Below are 19,606 nucleotides of genomic sequence, written 5' to 3'. Positions count from 1 at the left end.
CTGCTTCCTGAACTTCCTGTCCTGGGGCAACAGGCCCGATCTACCCCCAGTCACACGGGAGATGGCTGCGTCCATCTTGGGCCCAAACAAGTTCTTTCCATCAAAAGGAATTTTGGCCCAGGATTGTTTAGAGGATGGATCAGCGGCCCAAGGCTTGAGCCAGAGCGCCCTCCTGGCCATAACAGAATAGAGCATAGATCTAGCAGTAGACCTTAAAGGGAAGGTCCAAGCAAAAAAAAAAAATGAGTTTCACTTACCTGGGGCTTCTACCAGCCCCATGTAGCCATCCTGTGCCCTTGTAGTCACTCACTACTGCTCCAGTCCCTCGCTGGCAGTTTTCTGACCTCGGAGGTCAGGGCCGCATTGCATACATTTTTACGCATTCCAGCTAGTGCAGGAACAAAAATGTATGCGTTGCACCACTAACGCGTAAAAATGTATATGTTAATGTTTCTGCACTAGCGAGAATGCGTAAAAATGTACGCAATGCGACCCTGACCTGCGAGGTCAGAAAGCTGCCAGCGGGGGACTGGAGCAGCAGTGAGTGACTATGAGGGCACAGGATGGCTAAATGGGGCTGGTGGAAGCCCCAGGTAAGTGAAACTCATTTTTTTTTTTTTGCTTGGACCTTCCCTTTAAGGTATCCACGCTAGCAGTTCCGACAAACTCAGAAGCGAGATCTAACTCCTCAAGAGCAACCGTGATATCTTCCACATTTGCACCGGACTTGACTCCCCTCTGAATATTTTCAATCCAGACTTTTAAGGCCTTTGCCACCGAGGTCAGGGTGATAGCTATCCTTGCAGCCTCTCCCGAAGCTAGATAAGATCTTCTCAAATCTTGATCGATCTGACGATCTAAAACGTCTCTGAACAAGATAGAATCCTCCAGAGGCAACGTGACATTCCTAACCATTCTCATTAGGGAAGCATCCACCACTGGACTGGTCTGGATTAAGGCTTCATCTTCCAAGTCTAATGGGTACATCTTTTGGAGCTTATTTTTAAAAGAAGGCTTCTTAACCGTCTTGTCCCACTCTTCCTTAATCATTTCTCTGATTTCCTCCATCAGTGGAAAGGAAACTTTAATCTTACTTAAACCCTTATAGTATCTCCTTTTCTTGACCACCGGAGATGAGACCTCATCATCCCATTCAATGGCCTCCTTGACTCTTGACACAAAGGTAGGGACCAGAGAAAAATCAAATCCTCCATCCTCAGATTCGGCATCAGAACTGAAAGAATCCTCTACTACAACCCTCCTGCTAGAGGGGCCTGGTTGCGGAGACTGTTGTTTTAATGATAGCTCAGAGACCGTATCCTTGACCACTTGCTTTATCAATGACGACACTTCCCGGTCCTCTCTCGCAATGTCCATATGACAAAGTTCACATACTTTCTTATTAGGAAGCGACACTCTACCGCAGATCCAGCACTCATTTTTGTTTGGTTTTATTGGTACAGATGAATTAGGAATATCCACAGGATTTTGCAAAGCTGCCTGATTCCCAGGTATGGATGCATCCAGGAATGATCCAGGTCTTGTTTCTGGTGACCCCGATCTGGACCGGGAATGGGACCGACTTCTACTCCTGGAAGGAGATTTTGGATGAGACTTGCGACTTTTATCCTGCTTCTTATCTTGGGAAGATTTATACGATGACCGATCACTCTGACCAGCAGCCCCTAGGCGCTTAGACTCTGACTTCTTTCCCTCGCTCCTGTCAAAATAGACAGAAGCGTATAAGTGACGCTACAGCTTTAAGACATCTTCAGGCTTTTATACACAAATACTCACCACCCTTACCTATTTAATGCTGAACTCGAACTCGAGCCAGAGTACTCTCCTGACCTTTTCCCCATTATAGCAGCTGAAAAAGAGCAGTACTGGAATTACCAATTGCTCACAGGATAAACACATATCCATACCATCTGTATAGATGTGCACTATTTGCACAGAGAAGCAAACAAAGAACCCACCTGCCGACAGTCCCAGCAGCCTATACTCCACCCGTCGGGAAGACCAAACGCCGCTAGGCGGAAGGAAATACCCCCTAATATACCTCCCCTAAAGGAAATTGAACAGACGCCGCGCTCTGCCCCCTTCCAAAATGGCCACCAAGCACTTCCACCCACAGCGCACAAACAGGAAGTCCTCGTGCGCGCGCGCGACCCACCGACAAACTGCCGGGGAATTGGAACAGAAGGAGCGCACAATCCTACCTCGTAACCTGAGCCGGAACCTCAGCAAAAGGTAATACAAACGCGGAAGACGCCAATCCGCTACTTCCAGCCGCTCAGAAAGGGGAACAGAGAGAGGGATATGCCGCGGGGACATGCCGCAGGGAACAAAAAATGCCAAAAATTGCCGGAAAAGCTGCGGGGAAGCCCAATATCCTTTAGATATAAGAGGGCCACAGGATTTAAAGCAAAAATGTCCCAGAGAGTACTTAGAGAGGGACTCCTATACCCTATAGGAGCATTTAGCAACCTAGGATAAGGACATCAGCAGAAGCCCAACTGCTGGAGCCCGCATATATGCGGAGGTAAGAGAATATCCAAGGATCCTGCTGGAGGCGAGGACAAAAAAGAGAATGATGGCATGGGGCTAGTCTAGGCTATTTAATATCTAAGGACGTCCTACTAGGGCAAAGGAGGTGGGGCTTTGCCCATACGTATGCTGACATGGTAAACACCAGGGAATACTTGGTGGTGGGCTTAACTAGGGCAATGGAGCAGCATTTAGTAGTTTCTCAGTTCAGTTTGTTTTTGTTTGGTGGGGTGGTTTGTAGGCTGTGCAGTTCAGATTCAAAGGCAGAGGTGATTTAGTTAGACAGCAATAGTGTGCAGCAATACAAGTAAATTACTACAAAGATAATGGCACCTTGATGTGGTGCTTATTTCTGGTGAATTCAGGTAAATTCGTTTTTTCGCCCTTTGAAAGCTGCCCTTAGAAAGCGAACCTAATTGTCGCAAACCGACAATGTGGCCTCCTTATATACACATAGCTATAGCAATGTGTAATCAGGAAGGCTTGGTCAGCTAGTAGACAATATGCAAATCAAGTAATAGGGGTGACCTTGTCTCCTGCAAGTTCAAACAGATCTGTATGTGATACAGGCTTTGATGGAAATTGCAGGCCAGCCCCCAGGAAATAAAGTGTGAACAAACAAAGCCAGAATTCAATAGCAATTACAATACTGTCTGTAATGTTACTCAGGTGCTAACACTATTACAGAGAAGGATCAAGAAAGCAAAAAGTGGACAAATACAAAAGATGGTAAATATCAGACATACACAGGCAAATGCAGGATGAGATTAAGTGTTTGGTTGCAGATTTCAGTGCAGTTAAGATTCAAAGATGGAAAATATCAGACATACCTGTTGAGAAAGGATGAAGAGGATCAGGGAAATTGCAGATTGCGTTGCAGATGCAAGTATTATGAGTCATACATGGTGAAACATGGATACATTATTTACTTTCGGAAAGCTCTGGATTTGGACATACAGATTTGGACATTATATATTCACAAAGCGATGATAACCCAGTTGTCACGCCTAAAAGACTTTAGGCGTGATAACCATTGCACCACACTGGTGAAAAGCCCCTTATCACGCCTAAACTCAGTTTAGGCGTTATAAGTTTAGATAAGCAAAGTCCTGCACGCAAAGCAGCGCCATTAAACTCTATGCGACGTTTCGCGCGCACCAGACTTTGCTAGCGCAAAACTTTTGATCAGCTGTGCACTGCGGTGATAACACAGTTGGTGCTATAGTTATCATGCCTAAACTTATCATGCTTAAACTGAGTTTAAGCGTGATAAGGGGCTTTTCACCAGCGTGCGAACTGTTAGCACGTTTTTGTGAATCAAGCCCTTAGTGTTTCTTGGTGGTTTTCAAAGTGTTTTTATTTTGTTTTAATCTATATTACTTTTTTTTTTTAATCTACAACATTTATACAATACTGTAACATACAACAACAAAAATAAGTAACACAAACAGTACTGTGTATTTTGTACAGGAAAATTGTAACTGTCATTTGAAACTAGAGTATTGTCTGTATTGAATATATCACACAAATACTATCCTTAGTCAAAGGAAAAAAAACTTGCAAAACTGCACCCTATCCATGTTCCAGAAATACCAACAATCATAAATGATGGTAATGCGGAAAGCATGCAGGTAATAAAGACACTTTTCATTCTCTTGAAATTCCCCAGGCAAATAGTCTTTCAGTTGGCACCACTGTTCACATAATTAACCTACTGCAGTAAGTGATAAATAAAAGGCTAATTTTAATCAAAATCATAAACTATGGCTAAACAAGCTCAATGCATTACATAAATGTTCAAATAGTATAATGCTTTTCATAAAATTGAAGCAACCTATATATATATATATATATATATATATATATATATATATATATATATATATATATATATATATAATATTTAACAGTTGAAACCAATAACTTCTAAAGCAAGTAGTACAAGTGCCTCCAAAAACATAATTAGATGCAAACAGCTATAAGTTGAATATATGCTTATTCAAGCGATTGAGTGTATGTATGCTTAAGACAGAGTAAAGTCCTCCATCATCCATTAAACAGCATGCCACTGATATGCCAGCCTTTATATATAAATAGTAGTGGACAAGTGTACTAATGTATGAATAGTGGTGACAGTGAGCAGTCAGAGAATCTCCAGGTGTTTTGTCACAGGCCAATTGGCTTAATCACCTTAACTTTTACAAGGCACACTATGTTAAAGAGTTTGTGAGAGGACCCCTCTTGTGTAAAGACAGTGCACGGATCCTCGGACAGTATCCAAAACTTACCAATGTGTTGCTTGCTGGTAATGTAGCTTCACCTCAGCTTGGTCCTTTTAAATATTACATTTCTGTGTAGAGATACTTCTACAGATTTTCAGTGGGATGCAAATAATTCTGAGATGCAAAATTTATGCTAATTTTAAGAAGCTTGAAAATGGACTAGCTGCTAAATTTCTTTGGTCCATTTTCAGTTTGCAACATTTGCATAACATTGACATAACATTTTCATCAATTTGGAATTATTGGCATCTCAATGCCCATAGGTCATTATTATTCTCCTTTAACGTGTACCAGAGATGGGGCCCCCGCCACAAAATATACAGTGGGATGCAAAATTTTGGGCAACCTTGTTAATAGTTGTGATATTCCTGTATAAATCGTTGGGTGTTACAATAAAAAAAATCAGTTAAATATATCATATAGGAGACGCACACAGTGACATTTGAGAAGTGAAATGAAGTTTATTGTATTTACAGAAAGTGCGCAATAATTGTTTAAACAAAATTAAGCAGGTGGGCACCACAAAAAAGAAATGAAATCAATATTTAGTAGATCCTCCCTTTTGCAGAAATTACAGCCTCTAAACGCTACCTGTAGGTTTCAATGAGAGTCTGGATTCTGGTTAAAGGTATTTTGGACCATTCCTCTTTACAAAACCTCTCTAGTTCATTCAGGTTTGATAGCTTCCGAGCATGGACAGCTCTCGTTAACTCACAACACAGATTTTCAATTATATTCAGGTCTGGGGACTGAGATGGCCACTCCAGAACGTTGTACTTGTTCCTCTGCATGAATGCCTTAGTGGATTTTGAGCAGTGCTTAGGGTCGTTGTCTTGTTGAAAGATCCAGCGCAGCTTCAGCTTTGTCACTGATTCCTGCACATTGGTCTCCAGAATCTGCTGATACTGAGTGGAATCACTCAACTTTGACAAGATTCCCAGTCCCTCCACTGGCCACACAGCCCCACAGCATGATGGAACCACCACCATATTTTGCTGTAGGTAGCAGGTGTTTTTCTTGGAATGCTGTGTCCTTTTTCCTCTATGCATAACACCCCTTGTTATGCCCAAATAACTCAATTTTAGTTTCATCAGTCCACAGCACCTTATTCCAAAATGAAGCTGGCTTGTCGAAATGTGCTTTAGCATATCTCAAGCGGCTCTATTTGTGCAGTGGGCAGAGAAAAGTCTTCCTCTGGAAACACCATCTCATTGTGTGAAGTGCGCAGAATGGTTGAACGATGCACAGTGATTCCATTTGCAGCAAGATGATGTTGTAGGTTTTTGCTGGTCTGTGGATTGACTCTGACTGTTCTCACCATTTGTTGTTTTTGTTCGGCGGGCGAATATCTGTGGGGGGTTTACTACTTCCGGGTCGCTCTGACCCAGAGTAGTATGCCTGCGCTGCCCGGCGGAGCGTGTCCTAGATCGCGCTCCTGTTGCCGGGCATTCTCTGCGCATGAGCGTGACGTCGTTCATGATGTCACGCACATGCGCAGGAAGTGCCCGGCAACAGGAGCGCGATCTAGGACGCGCTCCGCCAGGCAGCGCAGGCGTACTACTCCCGGTCAGAGCGACCCAGAAGTAGTAAACCCCCCTAGGGATTCAGAGATGTTCGGTAACTGTTCGCCACATCTCTAATCTTGAACTGAGCCTGTGATCTTCCATTTCCTCAATATGTTCCTAACTGTGGAAACAGGTGAAATCTCTGAGACAGCTTTCTGTATCTTTCCCCTAAACCATGATGGTGAACATTCTTTGTCTTGAGGGCATTTGAGACCCCCATGTTGCTACTCTTCAGGGAAAATTAAAAGAGAAGGGACACTTATAATTGACCCCCTTAAATACTCTTTCTCATAATTGAATTTAGCTGTGTATGTCGGTCAGGGGTCACTGAGCTTACCAAGCCAATTTGAGTTCCAATAATTAGTTCTGAAGGTTTTGAAATTAATAAAATGACAGTGCCCAAATGTATGCACCTGCCTAATTTTATTTAAACAATTATTGTGCACTTTCTGTAAATACAATAAACTTAATTTCACTTCTCAAATATCACTGTGTGTGTCTCCTATATGATACATTTAACTGACATTTTGTTATCATAACAACCAATGATTTATACAGGAAAATCGTGACAATTAACAAGGTTGCCCAAACTTTCGCATCCCACTGTACATACCTAGGGCTTCCTACAGCCCCCTGAGACCTGATTGCTCCCACGCCGTCCTCTTCTCGCTGTCTGTTCATTTGCAACTGGCCCCCAGTCTGCGCTCCCCTGTATTGCTCCCATCCCCGGGAGTAATACGTGCCCACGCAGTATGCTTAAGGCTATGGGCGCACCTGTGTGGCCAGGCTGCACATGTGCAGTTGGCCTGGCCCGGAGGACTTTCCGGGGCCAATTACAGAGAAACTGAGAGAGAGAAGAGGACTGTGTGGGAGCTAACAGGCCTTGGGGGGGCTAGAGGAAGCCCCAGGTATGTATATTTTGTGGTGGGGGCCCGATCTCCGGTACACTCGGGCAGCACGGTAGCGTAGTGGTTAGCGCTCTTGCCTTGCAAGCACTGGGTCCCTGGTTCGAATCCCAGCCAGGTCAACATCTGCAAGGAGTTTGTATGTTCTCCCCGTGTCTCGATGGATTTCCTCCGGGTACTCCGGTTTCCTCCCACACCCCCAAAAACCTACAGATGGGTCGATTGGCTTCCCCAAAAAAATTATCCCTAGACTATGATACATACACTACACTAGAGATATGACTATGGTAGGGATTAGATTGTGAGTCCCTTTGAGGGACAGTTAGTGACAAGACAATATACTCTGGCGCAATATAAATACTAAATAATAATAATAATGATGACAGATGGGCAGTGAGATGCAAATAATTCCATATTGATGAACATATTAAATTTTATGGAAATGTTGCAAATTGAAAACTGATCAAGGAAATTTAGCACCTAGTCTCGTCCTATCTCAGGTTCCCTTTAAAACGTTTATTATTCATATTTATTTTGTCACTATATGTGACATTTTTTCCTATACCTTTGAGGTTTAAGTTTTTTTTTTTTTGTTTTGTTGTTTTTTCAATTTACTGCTTCTGATTTCTTCTTGATGTCATGGGTGCAGTGCTGTTTCTCCTCCAGCGTGCTGGCGTGTGAATTTGTGTGGCAGGGCCAGTGGTGGAGATAGGACATTTAGTGGTTGAGGGATGAATGGGAAATGTTGTTTCTCTCTCTGCCTTGAAAAGGCTCCTAACATAGTTATAGCAATCAGCTTTTTATGGGAAACATAGGGATTTGTCTTTGACTTCTTGCTGCCACCACTGAAGTACATCTGTCTGTTTCAATCCATATATACAGGCCAGTATATCGGTGGCATTCTGTATTTTTTTGGATGGAGGTTTTTACTCTGCTTTGAGTATGTATGCATTCTCTTGTACTGGCATATTTTTACGCTTGGGCGTTTGCATCTTATTCTACCATATGTTTGATTGTACTTGCAATACTAACTGTTTGCTTTAACTGTTAATGGATACTTAACTCATTTGATGTGAAGCGTTATGTACACTCTGATCTGGGGATGTCCTGAAAGCTGGCCACACATGATACAGTAAAAAGTTTTATTGGTTTTCGATAAAGATGGTCTGTGTTGAAGAAAAACTCGAAGTTTTCAATTTGAGTGAGTAATCTGATCGATTTTTCCCATTTTTATCCATACAAGTTGAGAGAGGCAGATTTTTCAGATCAAATTTTGGGAAAATGTAATGGTGTAGTATAGATGGTCAGTTTCTTAGGGCTCGTTTCCACTATTGCGGTGCGGAATCACCTGGATTCCACCGCTGATGAAATCGCATGCAGGTGCGGTTTTTACGCGTTATTTTACGCGATTATGCATGCGGTTAGGCTATATGCGTTTTTAACCATGTCACTGCCTGTGTTAAGACACAAACACATTTTTTCACAGTTTTTTTGTTCTTAACTGGGGAAAATGAACACAGGTGTATGATACATTGGTCAGATTTGTAAAAATTCGAGAATTGAAAAGAAATATAAAAAAACTTTATGGTGTGTGGCCACCTTCAGCCTGATTGCCTGGGAAGTCTTAACAGAAAGTGTAATTTTATCTCTTTACATGCATGCTTTCTTATGATACTTGCTACTGTGCTACTATTTCTGGATGATTGTCAAATGCAAAAAAGTTTACACCATATCAGATACTATATGGCTGACCTTAAGCTTTGTATTGGCTGAGGTATATGTTCCCTGTTTTTTTGGGTGGAGGGGTCTTGTTTTTTCAACCACTAAACCTGGAACCAATGCTTTGTTGCCTGAATAGTTTGTAGTGCTGCTACTTAAAAAACAAAAAATCAGATTTACTTACCTATGGCTTTCTCCAGCCTGTGGAAGTCTGTGTCCCTCACAGCAGCTTCGCTCCAAGCCGGTCTCCAGTGGTCCCCTTCGCAGCGACCAGGTCAGCAGCCTCTGGTCATGTGCGGTCACGCTTCCTTAGCTGGGAGCGTTATGTGCATGTGCAGAAGGACTGCGCCTGCGCAGAATACTCCCAGCTACTGGAGTGCGAGCTGCAGGTGCACAGTGGCAGCTGGCCGGATCAACGGCTGCTACAGCGGGGTCTCCGGGAGACCCCTTGGAGTGGAACTGCGGCTAGGGACAAATGGGCTTCCAGGGGCTGGAGGAAGCCCCAGGTAAGTAAGGGCTGGTTTGCACGGACGCTTGGCGGCGTTTACCGCCAAGCGTTCTTTACTTGTCAGCTAAACTCTCCCATTCAAGTGGATGGGAGAGTTTAGCATCGTGCAGTTATCTGCGATTACCGTCAATTGCGCAAACGCAGCATTTGGATTCCGATTTTTACCATGTCGTTTCAGCTGGCCGTAGAGGCCGCATGCCGACGATCGCCGTACTGCTCACTAGTTACAGGGGATGTGATGTAGGCTCTCTACTCATTTTTGTTGGTCATCCTTAGTTATTTATTGAATTCTTTGTTAATTGCATGTTTAACATAATTCTTGCTGTGCATATTATTTTACACTAAACCACAAATGTGTTTTTTTGCTTGTTTTTGTTATCTGTAAATCTCAAGAAGCAAGTCTTTATATTTCTTTGCTTGTTATATTTTTCTGCACTAATTGCTGTATTTTCCTCTTAGCTTTTACTTGGCAATAAGAAAGAAGGCCGGTGTAGACCTTATTGATGGGACAGGCCACAGACCTCATTACAGTTTACGTACGTTGTGCAGAGCCCTAAGATACGCTGCTTCAAATCCTTGTGGCAACATCCAGCGGTCCTTGTATGAGGTAAGTTATAGAACTGTGCCATCTTTTGGCATCTCTTTTTAGTTTACAGCTATACACTCATTTCCAAATTATTATGCAGATTGTATTTAGGTGTCAGAAAGATGAAATATTGTTTTTCAATTAAACTCATGAATGGCATTGTGTCTCAGGGCTCTTGTGATCACTGGAATGCATCTCGGCCACCTCTCTGAAAAATTATACTGTAATGGTTGATTGCTTAAAAATGATGCTGAGTGCCACTTGTGTATACTATTTAGGAAAATCAGAGAAAAATACAGTTTGCATAATAATTTGGTACACAGTGTAAATATATATACCAGTAACGGCATAGATTGTAATCTCTAAAATAGAATATAAAAAGTAATAACACTCTTGATACTGTCATAAATTACAAAAATCTAACTAATGTATTAATGTCACAATAAACCTACAATGGCCTCAATTCACTAAGCTTTATCAAACACTTTATCAAAAGTTTCATAATTTACATCATGGGTAAAATCTAATTTTGACTTCACTAAGGTGTTATAGATTTATTGAACGTTTTATCGATAAAACATCAATAAATCTATAACACCTTAGTGAATTCAAAATTAGATTTTACCCACAACGTTTGATAAAGTGTTTGATAAAGCTTAGTGAATTGAGGCCATTTAATGTCATATTTCATGTTTTATCAAAAGCTGGAGATTGTCAGTAAGGCCATCACACCCATAAGTCATACATTTTTTTTTTATTTTTTTTATGAAGAGGCATTTTGGTCATAACAATAAACATAACATAGTCACTTCAGTTCCCACCTCTTACTGTTGTAACCATAAAGAAGAAAAAAATGCTGCGTTCCTAAATGTTTGGCAATTGTCAGATTTACCTGGTCTCTTTCTGCAAACATCCTTGTAACAGATATGAAGTATGGATATGTGGAACATGTTCTCTTCAACTCTGTAGAACGTATTAGGGGTACAGTGTCCCTAGCCTCATGTTCTATGGAGAGTGATCAGTATGGTCATGTGACCCTAAGGCCACATACACACATCAGACCATAGTCTTTTGAAAATGAAAGATCACAGACCAATCTTACCACCCTTCATGTAGTATGAGAGCCATACTCTACACAGTCTTTTCTATGGAGCTGAACTCCCCATCAGAAAAAAATCTTTGCAAGATGCTGCACACACAGATGCTGTACAGACACAAAAGATCAGTATCTGCAAAAGATCTGTTCCTGCCAAAAATCCATTCCTGCAAATTGCAATGATAGTCTATGAGATCTGCAGATCATCATACACACATGATTTAACTGACATTCTTCTGCAGATCAGATCCACCAGGATGGATTTTCAGATCTGCAGATGATTGCTTGATCTGCAGATGAATGTCATTTAAATCATGTGTGTATGATGATCTGCAGATCTCATAGACTATGATTGCAATTTGCAGGAATGGATTTTTGGCAGGAACAGATCTTTTGCAGATACTGATCTTTTGTGTCTGTACAGCATCTGAGTGTGCAGCATCTTGCAAAGATTTTTTTCTGATGGGGAGTTCAGCTCCATAGAATAGACTGTGTAGAGTATGGCTCTCATACTACATGAAGGGTGGTAAGATTGGTCTGTGATCTTTCATTTTCCAAAGACTATAGTCTGATGTGTGTATGAGCCTTAATGCTTCTATATTAATCTGAAGCACAAATGTAAACCTATCCCAACCCCCTCAGTACACAGCCAGAACTTTTGTTGTCCGATTACTCACCACCTCTGACAAGCCACACCATGGATCCTCAGCCATCATTGGTACATAGTGTGTATATCTGCATAGCGACTTCTTCCCTTACATAGATCACCCTTTAACCTGGAGTTCTCAGTCATAGCATGTCAGGCTGCTTGAGGATGGCACATTTGCACAAACCTGAAAACATATATTTTGTAAACCTATGTTAAAAATATAAATTGGTGGACGTTGCCAGTTTTTGCATAGATCTCCCTAATGATTCTCATACACTCTCAAATGCCCACAACGTTCACCTGTTCACCAGTAAAATCCCTTCTTTATATCGCCTGTACAGGACTCCTCTCTCTTTTGGCATTTACATTTTTAACTTTCCGATTATTAAAACCTTCAAGTGCAACCTTAAAATTTTCCTCTGGAAAAGCATAAATATGTCATCTACAATTTTCACATGAGCCACTGACCAGTTATGCCAGACTGTAAATTGCATAAAACTACATATTTTTGTATCTTAATTTGTGGTTTTCATTCCAGGGATTTTGCCTCTCCTTCTTGACACAGCTTGACAGAGGATCTCATGCTACAGTTCAAGCCTTAATATGCCGCTATATTGTTTCTGGCATTTCTGGTAACCTTAAAAGCCTTCTGAAACAGGTACTTGTTAAGTTGGACATTAATTGATGTATGAAGTAGTAGCTAGATTGCTTTCACTACACTTCATTTTTTGTTTTATTTTTTCATCTTTTGTTAATGGACTTTTTTTTTCACATGTAGGGTGATTAAAGTTTAATAAAAGATAATCGTGTGCAAATTTCTTGTTATGAACAATATTGTTTAGTAAAGATTTTTTTTCTTCTTTCTTTGATATTGTGTATTTTTATGTTGTAAAGGAATAGCGGTTTGGTTTGCTGGAATCTTTATTCCATTCTGCTCAATTAACTGGCTTGGAACTCTTATTTGTTAAATGACCCCTGGTCACAATATGCTCTATTATTCCCACAACTTATATGTTTGGGGAATACACCAACCTCATTTTAGTAAAATACATTATGAAACATTACCGATTATCCATAAAAATAATTGTGTTGGTAAAGTTTTCTACATTTGCACTAAATACGAAATGTTATAAAAGATCATGAAAGATCCTTTTATAAATCTGAGTTAACTGAAGGCGGATCATATTGTTGCCAGTAGAAGACCTTTAGACTGAAGGAGAGCGCAAGATTCTTTCAGAAAAAACTGAACTGCCTGTTGATTACTGTACTTTTCTTCTTTACTGACAGCCTCTTCCTGAGCCACAAGGAGGACGTTTTATTCAGATAGAAGGCTACTGGATTCCTGTGGGAGATAAGGACCCAGCTATAGATGAAAGTTACATCTTAACATCCTCCGTCAAACTGAATCTCAGAGATCTTGTTAGAGTCGTCTCTGCAGGGTACACAGGAAACCTATAGTTTTATTTCATGCTTGATTATGCATATATATATATATATATATATATATATATATATATATATATATATATATATATATATATATATATATATATATGTTTGCAAAAGTATTCGGCCCCCTTGAAGTTTTCCACATTTTGACCAATACAAAGTGGTGTACATGTGAGAAGGGGATCGAAAATCATACATCATTCCAAACATTTTTTACAAAAAAATAACTGCAAAGTGGGGTGTGCGTAATTATTCGGCCCCCTGAGTCAATACTTTATCGAACCACCTTTTGCTGCAATTACAGCTGCCAGTCTTTTAGGGTATGTCTCTACCAGCTTTGCACATCTAGAGACTGAAATCCTTGCCCATTCTTCTTTGCAAAACAGCTCCAGCTCATTCAGATTAGATGGACAGCATTTGTGAACAGCAGTTTTCAGATCTTGCCACAGATTCTCGATTGGATTTCGATCTGGACTTTGACTGGGCCATTCTAACACATAGATATGTTTTGTTTTAAACCATTCCATTGTTGCCCTGGCTTTATGTTTAGGGTCATTGTCCTGCTGGAAGGTGAACCTCCGCCCCAGTCTCAAGTCTTTTGCAGTCTCCAAGAGGTTTTCTTCCAAGTTTGCCCTGTATTTGACTCCATCCATCTTCCCATCAACTCTAACCAGCTTCCCTGTCCCTGCTGAAGAGATGCACCCCCCGAGCATGATGCTGCCACCACCATATTTGACAGTGGGGATGGTGTGTTCAGAGTGATGTGCAGTGTTAGTTTTCTGCCACACATAGCGTTTTGCATTTTGGCCAAAAAGTTCCATTTTGGTCTCATCTGACCAGAGCTCCTTCTTCCACATGGTTGCTGTGTCCCCCACATGGCTCGTGGCAAACTGCAAACGGGACTTCTTATGCTTTCTGTTAACAATGCCTTTCTTCTTGCCACTCTTCCATAAAGGCCAACTTTGTACAGTGCATGACTAATAGTTGTCCTATGGACAGAGTCCCCCACCTGAGCTGTAGATCTCTGCAGCTCGTCCAGAGTCACCATGGGCCTCTTGACTGCATTTCTGATCAGCGCTCTCCTTGTTCGGCCTGTGAGATTAGGTGGATGGCCTTGTCTTGGTAGGTTTACAGTTGTGCCATACTCCTTCCATTTCTGAATGATCGCTTGAACAGTGCTCCGTGGGATGTTCAAGGCTTTGGAAATCTCTTTGTAGCCTAAGCCTGCTTTAATTTTCTCAATAACTTGATCCCTGACCTGTCTTGTGTGTTCTTTGGACTTCATGGTGTTGTTGCTCCCTCTGAGGCCCTCACAGAGCAGCTGTATTTGTACTGACATTAAATTACACACAGGTGCACTCTATTTTGTCATTAGCACTGTCTATAGGCAACTGACTGCACTCAGATCAAAGGGTGCCGAATAATTATGCACACACCACTTTGCAGTTATTTATTTTCTAAAAAATGTTTGGAATCATGTATGATTTTCGTTCCACTTCTCATGTGTACACCACTTTGTGTTGGTCTTTCATGTGGAATTCCAATAAAATTGATTCATGTTTGTGGCAGTAATATGACAAAATGTGGAAAACTTCAAGGGGGCCGAATACTTTTGCCACCCACTGTATATATACACACATACTTTCAGTAACTGTTGCCCTAGGGCTCAAGTGGTGACTGTTCCATAAAGGAGATTGCACAGATGCATAAGTTGGCTAGAGCCGAGTATTGCATTCCGTTACTGTTTGCAGGGGAGGAGGGGCAATGGCGTGGTGCATGATCAGATGACTTCTAGCAGGCATGGTAAGAAGTGAAACAATTCACTTGGCTGAATCTTTAAAGGGACTCCGAGCTCAGAAAAAAAAGGAAAGGTGTACTCACCAGGGGCTTTTTCCAGCCCAGTGCTGGTCGGGAGGTCCCACGCCGGCGTCCTGGCTCCTCTTCTTCACCCCGCTCCGGAATGGCTGACAGGCCGCAGCCCGGGCGACACTCTCCCGAGTGTCGGGCTGCTCCTTCCGCATATGACGCGGATTACGTCACACGCCGGCCGCCTCGCGTCATCACGGCGGCCGGCGTGAAAGTACTGCGCATGCGCGAACAAAGCGCGCATGCGCAGTACTTTCACGCCGGCCACCGTGATGACGCGAGGCGGCCGGCGTGTGACGTAATCCGCGTCATATGCGGAAGGAGCAGCCCGACACTCGGGAGAGTGTCGCCCGGGCTGCGGCCTGTCAGCCATTCCGGAGCGGGGTGAAGAAGAGGAGCCAGGACGCCGGCGTGGGACCTCCCGACCAGCACTGGGCTGGAAAAAGCCCCTGGTGAGTACAACTTTCCTTTTTTTTCTGAGCTCGGAGTCCCTTTAAAGAGGAACTGTAAGGTGGAAATCAACCCACCACCATTGTGAAGCAGAGAAAACTCAGTTCTCAGAGGGTAAAAAGGATTGCAGCCAATGAAAATCCAACAGAAACAGTGAAGCCCCTCCCACAGTGTAGGCCAAATTAAAATTCGGCCCACTGATTCACAACCTTGTGGGTAATGACATCACATGGAGCTCATTTCTGATTTGCATATGCTGATATTTAAGGCTGGATATCTCAGAACCCATAGCTCTTACACTCTCCAATTTACCTCTGTGCCAAATTACAGCCCCACTGGTTCACAAGATAGTGTCAATATACCCTATCTCAGGAACCAGCAGGACTGGGGGGAAATTTTGAGGGGGTAGAGGTCCCCTTCCTACCCTCCCCTTAAAATTTGGATTGTGTAGAAGCTATGAGTGCTTTGAGCTAAGCAGGCAGAGGGATTTTAAAGCGGTGATTGTAGAGCCCAGAGATAAGGCGACCCTGGGCTGGGTCGGGGCCTGTAATGATAAAAGGATTAAGATAACAGAGGGTCTGGAAACTACAAGGGAGGCACAGATCGTCTACACAGAGCTCTAATAGTGCACTAAGGTAATTAACTGTTTTTTTTTTTTATTTCAGCTCGTAAGTCCTTTAAGCGTTCTCTAGGGACACCTACATGTATAGGAAGCTGTACATTGTGTAATTCCCTTGTTTCAATTATATATTGAAGGATAGTTTGTAGTAATTGGCATACCTGTGTTATACTCACTGGCTTATGTTAAATAAGGCAATGGCACTAAATAAATAATTATAATACTTACGTTTATTTTTAAAATAAAAGAACAGAGGGAGTATTTAATGCCCTTATATTCTCATTCTAAAAGATGTTTACTCTTGTACAACTGTCCAAAAGGATCAGGACTCAATCCCTTGTCACATGACTGCAGAATGCCGGTAACTGTTCGACAGCTTTAATATGAAGCTCTTCCCCATCCCCAGTCCTTCTGACTCATAATTGAGGAGCATAATACTGCTATAACAAAAAGATAGAAAACCTTATGAAAACATGTAAATGCTTAAATAAAGGAGTTGATTATGTAGAGGAGAAAAAGACAGAAGATGCTGTGTCTGTAAATGAACTGTTTCCTTAATTGATAGATTGAAAATGGATTTTACTTTCCGGACGACCCTTGTATGATGCTAAATAGTTTATTACTAAAATCATATTTGTATTTTCAATTTAAGGGCTGTATTTGTAAGACTAAATTCTAAACAGCAGCCTTGACACTGTTAAACATTCCAGCCCTGACTCATCAGCAGTATTTTCTCAGTTAAATAGAAATGTTTTGGCTTCTGTTTATTTTTCAGGTGGCTCAATTCATTTTGAACAGCTTCATTTGCATAGATAACATTACTGTGTTTTTAAAATTTGCATTGCACAAAAATATGAGAGAGATCTCAGACAAGTTATTAGTAGGACCTAAAAACTGTGTTCATCTTTATTTAATCTTGTCACATGTCAGTTCAGATTCAATTTTAAGTACATTTTAAATCCTGTGACCATTTTTGTTTCGTAGGAATCATCCAATACTTATCCAGGGAGAGACTTCTGTTGGCAAAACAAGCTTAATTAGATGGCTAGCTTGTGCTAGTGGAAATCACTGCGTGAGGATTAACAACCATGAACACACAGATATTCAGGAGTACATTGGTTGCTATACCTCTGATGCTGTAGGAAAACTTGTATTTCAAGAAGGTAAACTTCTTCTCCTTCTGCTGCATAATTATAAACCTTTTGTTGTCACTTCCTTCTTAAATAAAGAAATGTTTCAAAGTCAAGATAAGTTGACTCTTGTAGTGAATGATGTTCTCTCGCGAAAATAAGTTCTGTGTATATACAGTGGTTTGCAAACGTATTTGGCCCCCTTGAAGTTTTCCACATTTTGTCACATTACTGCCACAAACATGAATCAATTTTATTGGAATTCCATGTGAAAGACCAATACAAAGTGGTGTACACGTGAGAAGTGGAACAACAGTTGTACATGAGTCTAAACATTTTTTTACAAATCAATAACTGCAAAGTGGGATGTGCGTAATTATTCAGTCAATATTTTGTAGAACCACCTTTTGCTGCAATTACAGCTGCCAGTCTTTTAGGGCAGGGGTCCCCAACCAGTTTCCAGCTGGGCCGCGGCGGGTCTGTCATCTCAATGCATATCGCCGGTACAGGAAGCCGCTGCCCCGCCTCCTTCCCTCCTTACAGCAGACGCAAGATGCGCTGCTGTTATAAGAGGAGATAGTACTGCATGAAGGAGAGCGGGGCCTGGGGGAATCCGGAAGCGGCCGCCCGCTCATAAGGTAAGAGAAGCGGCGGCCGCGGGGGCACCACCTACGCATGCTGGGGACTATGCTAGCCATGCTGGGCACTATGCTAGCCATGCTGGGCACTATGCTAGCCATGCTGGGCACTATGCCAGCTGTGCTGGGGCACTATGCCAGCCGTGCTGGGGCACTATGCCAGCCGTGCTGGGGCACTATGCCAGCCGTGCTGGGGCACTATGCCAGCCGTGCTGGGGCACTATGCCAGCCGTGCTGGGGCACTATGCCAGCCGTGCTGGGGTAACTATACTAGCCTAGCCATGCTGGGCACTTAAATAGCCATAATGGGGCACTATACTGGGCACTACCTACCCATACTGGACACTATATTAGCTATACTGGGCACTATACTAGGGCACTACCTACCCATACTGGGACTATACTAGCTATACTGGTCACAATACTAGCTGTACTGGGGCACTATACTAGCTACACTGGGGTAACTATACTAGCCATACTGGGGCAACTAAACTCCCTATACTGGGGCAACTATGCTAGCTATGCTGCCGCACCCCAGCCCCTCCCCCCGTTACCCGCTGCGCACGACACTGTCCACTAGGTCGCGCGCGCAATAACCCGCGACCCCCGTAAAACCCCCCCCCCCCACGTTTGCAGTGTCCCCCACATGGCTTGTGGCAAACTGCAAACTGGATTTCCTAAGCTTTTCTGTTCACAATTGCTTTCTTCTTGCCACTCTTCCATAAAGGCCAACTTTGTGCAGTGCACTACTAATAGTTGTCCTATGGACAGATTCCGCCACCTGAGATGTAGATCTCTGCAGCTCATCCAGAATCACCATGGGCCTCTTGACTGCATTTCTGATCAGCGCTCTTTTTGTTCGGCCTGTGAGTTTAGATGGACGGCCTTGTCTTGGTAGGTTTACAGTTGTGCTATACTCCTTCCATGTCTGAATGATTGCTTGAACAATGCTCCGTGGGATGTTCAAGGCTTTGGAAATCTTTTTAGTTGCCTAAGCCTGCTTTAAATTTCTCAATAACTTTATTCCTGACCTGTCTGGTGTGTTCTTTGGACTTCATGGTGTTGTTACTCCCAAGATTCTCTTAGACAACCTCTGAGGCCATCACAGAGCAGCTGTATTTGTACTGACATTAGATTACATACAGGTGCACTCTAGTCATTAGCACTCATCGGGCAATGTCTATGGGCAACTGACTGCACTCATACCAAAGGGGCTGAATAATTATGCACACCCCACTTTGCAGTTATTGATTTGTAAAAAAAATGTTTGGAATCATGTAGGATTTTCGTTCCACTTCTCACGTGTACACCACTTTGTATTGGTCTTTCACATGGAATTCTAATAAAATTGATTCATGTTTGTAGCAGTAATATGACAAATTGGGGAAAACTTCAAGGGGGCCGAATACTTTTGCAAGCCACTGTATATTCATAGATAAGGATGTATAGTTTCTGTGCATGTGATCAGATTTAACTCCCAGCTAAATGATACATAGGCGTGGCTACAGTGGGTTTTTAGAAACATTTCAATTTATTAAAACAACATAAAGTTGTAAAGATGAGGGAGATTCTGGTTTGTCTATAATATTGTCAG

General features: G+C 42.3%; 1 protein-coding gene across 1 annotated transcript in view; it reads left to right on the top strand.

Moving 5' to 3' along the window:
* Positions 1 to 19,606, top strand: part of MDN1 (midasin AAA ATPase 1) — a 317,199-nt gene that overhangs the window by 88,879 nt on the left and 208,714 nt on the right. Inside the window, exons 21-24 of the mRNA XM_068231147.1 lie at positions 9,989 to 10,136; positions 12,399 to 12,518; positions 13,148 to 13,299; positions 17,229 to 17,407. Of these exons, the coding sequence (XP_068087248.1) occupies positions 9,989 to 10,136; positions 12,399 to 12,518; positions 13,148 to 13,299; positions 17,229 to 17,407 (599 nt within the window). The remainder of the gene's footprint in view (positions 1 to 9,988; positions 10,137 to 12,398; positions 12,519 to 13,147; positions 13,300 to 17,228; positions 17,408 to 19,606) is intronic.

This window comes from Hyperolius riggenbachi, chromosome 4 (genome assembly GCF_040937935.1).
Source record: "Hyperolius riggenbachi isolate aHypRig1 chromosome 4, aHypRig1.pri, whole genome shotgun sequence".
NCBI classification, from domain to species: Eukaryota; Metazoa; Chordata; class Amphibia; order Anura; family Hyperoliidae; genus Hyperolius; species Hyperolius riggenbachi.
This window is presented reverse-complemented; position numbering and strand designations above follow the sequence as displayed.